This window comes from Arachis duranensis, chromosome 4 (assembly GCF_000817695.3).
Source record: "Arachis duranensis cultivar V14167 chromosome 4, aradu.V14167.gnm2.J7QH, whole genome shotgun sequence".
Taxonomy (NCBI): Eukaryota; Viridiplantae; Streptophyta; class Magnoliopsida; order Fabales; family Fabaceae; genus Arachis; species Arachis duranensis.
The window spans coordinates 76014036-76023353 of record NC_029775.3 but is presented as its reverse complement, the minus strand read 5'-3'; the positions used below and the strand labels follow the sequence as shown (position 1 = coordinate 76023353).

Genomic DNA, 9318 nt, shown 5'->3' with positions numbered 1-9318 from the left:
CGTGAGAAGAACGTTAAAGAAACACACGAGGCTCTTCAATTTCTTGAAGATGAGCTTAAAGGCAAGTTCTTTGGAGGAGAGGAATTTGGCCTTGTGGACATTGCCGCTGTATACATTGCGTTTTGGGTGCCTCTGATTCAAGAAATTGCAGGTCTTCAACTGTTCACTAATGAGAAGTTTCCCAAACTCTACAAATGGAGTCAAGAATTTCTGAGTCAACCAACTATCAAAGAGTGTTTGCCTCCTAGAGACCCAATTTTGGCCTTCTTCAAAGGTCGCTATGAAAGCCTTCTTGCTTCAGCAAAATAGATTTGATACTAGAGAGCGGGTTGAAATGAATGTCGGAGTTTGTTGAGGAATGTATTGAGTTTCTTGCGTGGTGGTGTTGACGTGTTCTTGTTCAATTGTTTTTATTAGAATTTCGTTTATTGTAAACGGTACTGTTCCAAGTTCCAACCTCGGATTCCTCCCTGTTAGAGAAATCCTAGGATCTTCTCGGTTAATAAAAGAGTTTGTTAATAATAATTTTCTTTCCTGTTGGACTATTATTTTTAGGGTAATGCTATGTAAACAGTATAACTTGTTTTATTTAATATTTATTAATTGTTGTAATAATTAATTAATATTAAATAAAACAAGTTAGGACTGTTTTTGGTTGATTTTTTTTTGTTACTAAATATTTCCGTATTTTTAAAAGCACGGGAGAACCGCAACACATTGGCCACTTCGACACGATTTTAATCATTAGACGCGTTTGGTTTAAAATAAAAATCACTTGGTACTGAATCGAATAAAACTTAAAAAGAAAACAATTAAAAGATTAATTAATCAATTAAATTTATGTCATTTTTAATAATTAATTGATTTAAAATAATAAATTATAAAATAAATTAATTTTTTAAATTTTATATTTTATATATAAATATATTATTGATATGGATGTTACAGATCGATTTAAGTGGATGTGGACGTTATAGATCGACCTAAACAGTATAACTCGGCAATCTATGTTACAAAATCGGTAACCGATAAAACGAGCGTCTAAATAAAAACATCTCCATCTGACATTATTTTTCATAAAAGAGGAGAACTTTCAAAATGTAATCATCGAATACTTCACCCTATAAAAAGAGAAGGTAAGATGCTTTTAAAGAATTAAGCACACATTGAATATACTTCACCCTATAAAAAGGTAAGGTAAGATGCTTTTTAGGAATTAAGCACACATTGAATATACAATACTGACTTAAGTATTGGAGTGTCTTTTGCAGATACACTCCCTTTTTTCTGTTCTCTCCACGACGTGGTATACCTCTCTGACGAGAAGTTCGGACCTCCAAGTTCTTAGCTCGATGTTGGGAATAATAGCTTGGTGTTAGATGCCAAGAGTCGAGTTATAGCCAGGTTATTCACTCAAAAACAATAAGCGCCCACCGTAGGGCTGTGATATAACTCTCCTTTCCTTTTTTGGCCGCAAAATTTCCAAAGTCCATCCATGGCTGATCTACCTCCCCATTCGAATTCCTTCAGATAGTAATTGAGCTGCAACAAGCAAATCAACGTATGGCGGAAGAAAATCAAAGGATGGCGAACCAGATGGCCAAGTTAATTAATGCTCGGATTGAAAACAATGGTGATTGTAATGAGCGAACAGAGGAGGTAGAACACGAATCCGACCCAACACACATTTCCGAAACTGCTCGGAACAAAAAAGCTTGGCCTCCCCGGAACAAAGAAGTTCGACCAGAGAATAAGGACACTAAGCCCGATAACTCTCTAGGACCATTGACGGCTGACATTATGAATTTTTAAATGCCTAGGAGATTCACTTTGCCAACAACCTTAACCCCTTTATGATGGGTTAGGGGACCCGAAGAAGCACATCAAAAAGTTCTGATATATAATGATAGTAAATGGTGCCTCTGACCCTGTTTTATTTCGTTGTTTTCCCACTTTTTTAGACGGTCTTGCACTTGATTGGTTTTGTTCTTTGATTGCAGATTCTATTTCTCGTTTTCAAGAATTTGCCAAGCTCTTTTAGGATCATTTTGTCTTCTATCTACCTACATGATTCTGACTATTTGAATACAATCAAACAAGGTCAGAACGAAAAGTCTGAAGGATTACATTACTCGTTTCACAAAAATGGCCATGAGCATACCAGACTTTCACCCCGAGGTGCATCTGCATACTATCAAAAGTGGACTCCGACCAGGCAAATTTCAAGAGGCGATTGTAGTTGCCAAACCAAAGACTCTTGCCGAGTTCCGCAAAAAGGCTAAAGGACAGATAGACATTGAGAAGCTCCGACAAGCTTGGAAAGCAGATAAGTCCCAATATAACAAATACGAGAATAAACCTCGAGACAGCAGGAAGACTTTTAAACTAACCGCTAGCTATGATTCATATATTCAGTTTAACACAAAGTGGGACAACATCACCAAGGAGATTATCAATTCCAAGCTGATCAAACCTCCCCGAAAGGCCAAAAATTATCCAGACGCGAAGAATGTGGATAAATAAAAATACTACACCTTCCACCAAAAGCACGGACATACTACTGATGAATGCATAATTGCTATGGACCTACTAGAGCGATTAGCTCGGCAAGGTAATTTAGACAAGTATATCGGGGGCCACATACAAAGGCATACCACAACCTCTGCTTACTATACCTCGGTAGCGCAACACTCCTGAGACAAAGAAAAATCTACTTCAACCTATCCTGACCAGCCTCAGGGGGTGATTAACTGTATTTCTGGAGGTTTTACAGGTGGAGGCGCAACAAGCTTAGCATGTAAACGCTCATACTATAACACTCTCACTACTAGAATGTCACGCTTCCGGCTGTGCCACTCTGATAGCAAGAAGTATTACGATTGCTTTATATATTTAATATTAAAATAAGAGCCTATGACCCGACACCGTATCGCTGATTTTTTTTTGAAAACCGGAAATAAATATTTTACCTTAAAAAAAAACAAGCAGACATAGATTCATATACAAGACTTCTTACATAATAGCTTATAATGTAATTTACATATAAAACATACAACTCCTATCCCTCTTATAAAATTGTAATAACAAAGACGAGAGAAGAAAAATTATCTAGTTAATACAATATCATATAAACAAAAATGTAGTACAACTCTTCATAATGCTTCTTCACCCGGTTTCTGAAAAGGTAAAGCTGTAGGGGGAGAGAACCTAACCACACGGTTTCACCACGGAGTTTCAGAATTGTCAAAAGAAGATATTTAATAAGAAAACTGTTTTTAAGCTCAGTGATGACTGATAAACCCATATTTTATGATATAATTTGTGCTGAATTTAAGTGTTTTATTCAATCCTTCACCCACTTATGCATGTGAAATTGCATGGTTTTACCTTCCCTTCCTTATTATGAGATGTATGTGAAAAACATGTTTTCTAGGCTTTAAAAGTATTAATTTTAATTATCTTTTATTGCCATTCGATGCCGTGATTCGTGTGTTGAGTAATTTCAGATCTTCTAAGGCAGGAATGACTTAAAGGATGAAAAGGAAACATGCGAAAGTGGAAGGAAAGCATAAAACGGAGTTTTTTGAAGAAACTGGCAGCGACGCGATCGCATGGGCGACGCGGCCGCATGCCAGCGCAAAATGGCAATGACGCGATCGCATGATTGACGCGATCGCGCGCCACAAGCTATAACAAGACTATGCATCAAGGTCTAGGCAATCAAAGATGGATGGAGCCAAGAGGATCTGATCAACCCTTTAGGCAACAACATCCTCCTAGATATCATGGACAGAGACCATTCTACAATGCATACCAAGCTGATAGATATGGTGGACCGCCTGGAAGCTACCAACAAGCCCCACCCTGTGCTCAGAGACTATCCTTTCAACACATCCTCAATCCACCATACTCACAAGCTCTTTTTCACCATTGACTACCACATGATCCTTATCCACCCCAACGCTAATCCAACTATTCCCAAGAACCACCACACCCCTATGTACCATGTCCATATCCATCAAGCCAAGAATCACAGGTTCGTCTCGAAGAATAAGTAAAACAATTTAATGCAACCTTTCATCAACTGGAGCAAGCAATAAATCAATTATCTTCCAGACGTTCAGGCACTCAACAGACTCCCATGGCTTCATGTGGAGAATCTAATGAAGAACGCAGCACGAAGAAGACACAAGAAGCTCCAGTGGACAACATAGAGCACAACTTCGTACTGGAACAAGTAGAGGACGTTGTCATTGTAGAAGAAGAAGAGTTGGTTGAAGATTTAGGAGATGCCGAACCTCCGCAAGAATCTAGAGTTGTGGAGAATCCCGTCGAAGATGTTACAATTAATGCTAAGGAGGATAGTGCACAACCCCCAAGGCATGTATCTTATGAGGAACTGGACGGAATTACCCAAGACACATGTTTCCTTGATGATGATGATCACAAGTCAAGTCCTCTTAGTAATGAACTTGCATTCGCAAGTGAATTCTTTGAGACAGAAGAATCTTCCCCAAGTGAATATGAAGATGATGCTAGGTCGACTTCTCTCAACCTCCTATTTATGACTCAAGTGATGCGGAAGATATCAATGACTTTGACCAAGACATGGTTGAAGTTGAAGAAATTTGCAAAGAAGTAGAGGAATTCATAGAAGACCACAAGGGAGTAGAGCTTGCAGAGCCACTAGAAACACCTATCCCAAGGCCATTACCACCCAACACAGACTTCAAGTGGGTAAAATCCTTAGCTTTTATCTTTACTTTTTCACTTGAATATGGTTTACTTGAAACAGATGGCCAGCTTAGAGCTCTTTACGGCTTTAAGAGTGAAAGGGAAATGGCTCATACTCAGAGCTGGTGCACAAGGTTCAATAAGGTTCCACGCTTCAACTTGAACTGCACGGATTGGTATCATGTTCAATCGAATGGATCTCGGAAAACGTTTGGTCATCTTGGTGAGAATACAATTTCTGAGCCGCCCGGATGGAAGAATAGAGATCAAGCCAAAGACGGGTGTAGAAGAAAAGTTTGGGATCCTGGAGTCTATTCTGACATTCAATACTCCGGGAGCCTGCAAGCCTGTTTGAACTCACACAAGGGCTTTACGTACTTTGTTTGGGACCCCGGAGGATGCTGGCATTCCAAACACTGGTGGAGATTCCTGGACGCATTCAAGCACAAGCCACCCTAGCAGGAAGCTCATCGAATATCCAACTTAAGGACTTTAACTAAAAGTGCTAGGTGGGAGACAACCCACCATGGTATGTTCGTTTCTTTTTCACTTTTATTTCGTGTTATTTATTTTTATTCTTTTTTTCAATTGAACCTGAATATTATTCATTAGCATTGCATACTGCATAATTGCATAATTGCATATAAAAAAAAGTGAGAGGAGAGAGCACCCGACGCAACCGCATCGCTGATGTGTCCGCATCACAAGTGCAGTAAAAGAAAAAGAAAGTGAACAGAGAGTTATGCTGAAGCACGGCTTGAAGTATGCCTTTGGTTCAAAATTGTTCCACGCGACCGCGTGCCCCATGCGATCACGTCATTTTCGGAGAATACTTCCCACACGTCCGCGTCATTCACGCGAACGCGTGATCTGGATATCGGCGTAAAGATCCAACGCCCAGAAAGTTGGGCTGGAATCGTGCGGCTAGTGTGCGATTAGCACAAAACAACCCACGCATACGCGTCCTTGACGCGAACGCGTCACTTACACAATCCCCATCCCACGCGAAAGCGCGAGCGACGCGATCGCGTCGCGCGAATTTTATAACCCCTTTATCAAACAGAGAGTTGCGCTAAAACGACGCTGAAATCGTGCGTCTAGCACAAGTTCCAGCAACGCGCGTCCGCGTCACCAATCTCATACCCCACCAACGCGTTGCGTCAATCACGCATCCGCGTCATATTCATTTCACCTTAGTCACGCGATCGCATGACCCACGCGTTCGCGTGGATTCGCGATCACTAACCCCATGTCACGCTAGCCATTCCCCGTCGCGCCCCAAACCCTAACCCCCTTCCCTCTCAATCTCTGCAACTCCCTCTCTCAGCCACCATCCCACCACCAGCCACCACTGCGCCGCCGCCATCCACCCTCAACCACCCAGACACCACCGCAACCACCACCCCTCTTTCTCTTCTCTCTCTCTCTTCCACCACCATTCCACCACCGCAGCCCACTTCCGACCGGCACTGCCCCCTCCACCGTGCCTCCCTCCCACCGCCACATCGCCACTACCTTCCCTCTGTCCTATCCCTTACTCTTTGTGCACCAGGTTCCGCCATACGGCGATCCATCCCTGCGACTCTTTCGTTCGTTTTTCAATTTCTGTTCCGAATAGGCTAGTTAGATATGCATGTTGTAGTGGATTCTAGGAAGTTAGGTAGTCTAGGATTTGGATAGTGGATCTAGGCCTGACTAATTGCGCTGTTCGTGTTTCTTGTTTTATAATTTTTGCAATTCTGCTGTTGCTGTGATGTTAGTATTGTTCATATGCTATTCTTACTGTTCATGCTGCTTTTGCGATGTTCTTTCTTGTTCATACCTAATTGCAGTTTGTTTTATTTTATATGAACTATTCTGATTGCTGTTTATTTTCCGGGAACATCCAATTTTTAGCCGAAATGCTACCCAATTTTTTGTAGACTGTTTTGTTTCCTTTCATGTCTTGGTTTTGGCACTTTGAACTCTGCTTTACTTTGCTTTTACCCAACCAATTCATGAATACCAAGGCAAGCTTTCTTATTCTTTTTTGATTTCCTGGTTCACAATCTGCATATTTGATGTTTAGATTCCAATTTTTGCTATTTCTATGCCTATCTGAATCTCCATCAACCTGATTTCCTTGTTTGGATATGAGTTCACTGTAGCTTCTACTTGTGAATGCTTGTTACTTAGAAAATGATCATCATACCACTTACTCTGACTTTCTTTTTCCTGACTCATTGATTTCAATTTCCTTACCCCTTTTTCATTCCTAACCTAATTACCTTTCAAAACATCTCTTTTGGTTTTTCCTATTCTCTTTAACCTTCTAACCAAGGCATGACGATAGTTTTTCTTAATTAACATGAATTCTAATACATTTTGGATTGTGAATTTTTCTTCTCGGACTTTTAACTCTTATACAATCCTTAATGCACATTCTTTAACTCATTTTCCTTACTCTGCTACCCATTTGGCCACTATGTGTTTATTTTGTTATTTGCCTACCTGTTTTCTTATTTCCATTATATCCTTGATTTCTGTTTTTCAGGATGTCTGACACCCAACACAAGGGAAAAGAAAAGGCAACAACTGGCAAACGAAAAAGAGGAGAATCCTTTATGTCTCTCTTGGAACTTTTGCATGATGAATCCTGGCAGGACAAGCACTTTACCGTGCAGGAGAAGGCTGACCAGCTCCTCCCTGCCAATGATCCAATTAAGTTTGCAAACCGGTACTGTGAGCTGAAGTTTCCTATGTTTGCTACCTCCAGAAATCTATACCTGGAGAGGACTTTGAAAATTCTAGAAGAACTACAGCAGTACACCTCCGATCAGATCAAACAGAGAGGCTAGTTCTTCCTAGAGCAAAACTTGACTGAGGTAAATGCTTCCTGGGTAAGAGAGTTTTACTGCAATTACTTCAAGACTTCCCTGGATGCAGTGCACCTCAAAGGGAAACAGATACTGGTCACTGAAGAGGTCATTGAGGATATTCTGCACCTTCCACCTAAGTCCGATCAGCCTGACGGTTACCAAAAGGCTGAGGAGGACATGCGCTTTCTAAGATTTGACTGGGATGCTGTCAAGGAGAGGATAGCCCTTGACCCTACTGTCCCATGGGTCATGGGTACAAACACCACCATGCCTAAAGGAATCAAGCGGAAATACTTGAATGACGAGGCTTGGCTCTGGCATCAGATCTTGAGTAACTTTATTATGCCAAGCACTCATGAGACCGAGTTACCTGCTGCCATGATCACCCTCCTCTGGTGTGTGATGGAGGGTAAGGACCTGTACCTACCACGATTCATCCGGCACTATATGGCTAGGGTACATATCAGAGGCACCCTCCCCTTCCCTTATTTGGTTACCCAGCTAGGCCGTCAGGCTGACGTGCCTTGGGAGGACGCTGATGAGAGGCCACCTGCTGCTGAGTGTAGGAAGATTATTCCTCACAGCAGGGACTTTCTGGCCTTGGGCTACAAACCTGACTTCCTTACTGCTTCCGATGCGACAGCCACACCCTCAGCTGCCCCCTCTTCTTCCACTGCTGCACCTGCCCCACCCACTGCACCTCCAGCTGCCCATGAGCCTATTTACCATTTGGTGCATCGACTGTTCGCCCACTTGGACCGTATGTAGCGTCGCAACAAGCGATGCTATGAGCATCTCAAGTTGTTGATCCGATCCGGCGGCGACATTCCCTCCGAGCCTAACACCCCTTCTTATACATCTGAGGCAGAGGTATACGATCATGAGGAGCAGGCACCCACTCAGGCTGAGCAGAGAGGACCAGAGCAGGCTGCACCACACACTGTGGCACCACACCAGATACAGGCCACAGATCCTGAGATTCCTATCCAGTCAGACCTTCCTCTGCAGCAGACAGAGCCTACCCTCATCCAGTCCGCAGATCCTCAGACCACCACCGCGACACCAGCAGCCCATCCTTCCGGAGATGACACTTCGTCACACCCTGCTTGAGTGAGCATCGAGGACGATGCTATTATTTAAGTGTGGAGAGGTTGCCATCTCTGGCTTATATTTATTTTGGTGAACCACTACAAACTCTCTTCTTATTTTGTTCATTTTCTGTATTTTTCATATTTTTCTCTTTTTGCTTTTTATTGTACTTTTTGCATTATGCACTTTGAGCTATAAGTATACTATCTTGGATATTTTAGCTTGATTTGCACCTTAGTTTACTAGTTATATTTTAAGTGGATTAATTAGTATAGCTTACCCTTTTTAGCATATGATAGTTGATTTGATTGAAAATAAAAAAGGAAGTAAGCTAGAGACTTTAACATAATAGAAACAATCCACACCCCTTGTATATATAGCATTACATGTTAGTTAGTTAACAACATTTCATCAAGGAGGAACACTAAAACTTTAAAGCCATCCAATATATTTTACATTGAGAATAATGGGAACTCTTGATTTCTACTTGCATGACATACATAACTGATATATGATTTATGAGCTTGAGAACACACAGCCTGTGAGTTTTAAGCTTAATTGCATGGTTACATTTAAACCATAATATTTTATTCCTGTGTGTTCCGCCCTTCTTATTTATTCTGGTGTTCTTTACTTT

At 41.4% G+C, this 9318-nt stretch overlaps 1 protein-coding gene across 1 annotated transcript in view; it reads left to right on the top strand.

Annotated features, from left to right (window-relative positions):
• LOC107484610 (probable glutathione S-transferase) overlaps window positions 1-573 on the top strand; it is a 1264-nt gene extending 691 nt beyond the window's left edge. The window contains exon 2 of the mRNA XM_016105158.3: window positions 1-573. This exon is cut by the window's left edge and continues 81 nt beyond it. Coding sequence (XP_015960644.1) covers window positions 1-309 — 309 coding nt within the window. The 3' untranslated portion in view covers window positions 310-573.
• Window positions 574-9318: the final 8745 nt, after the last annotated feature.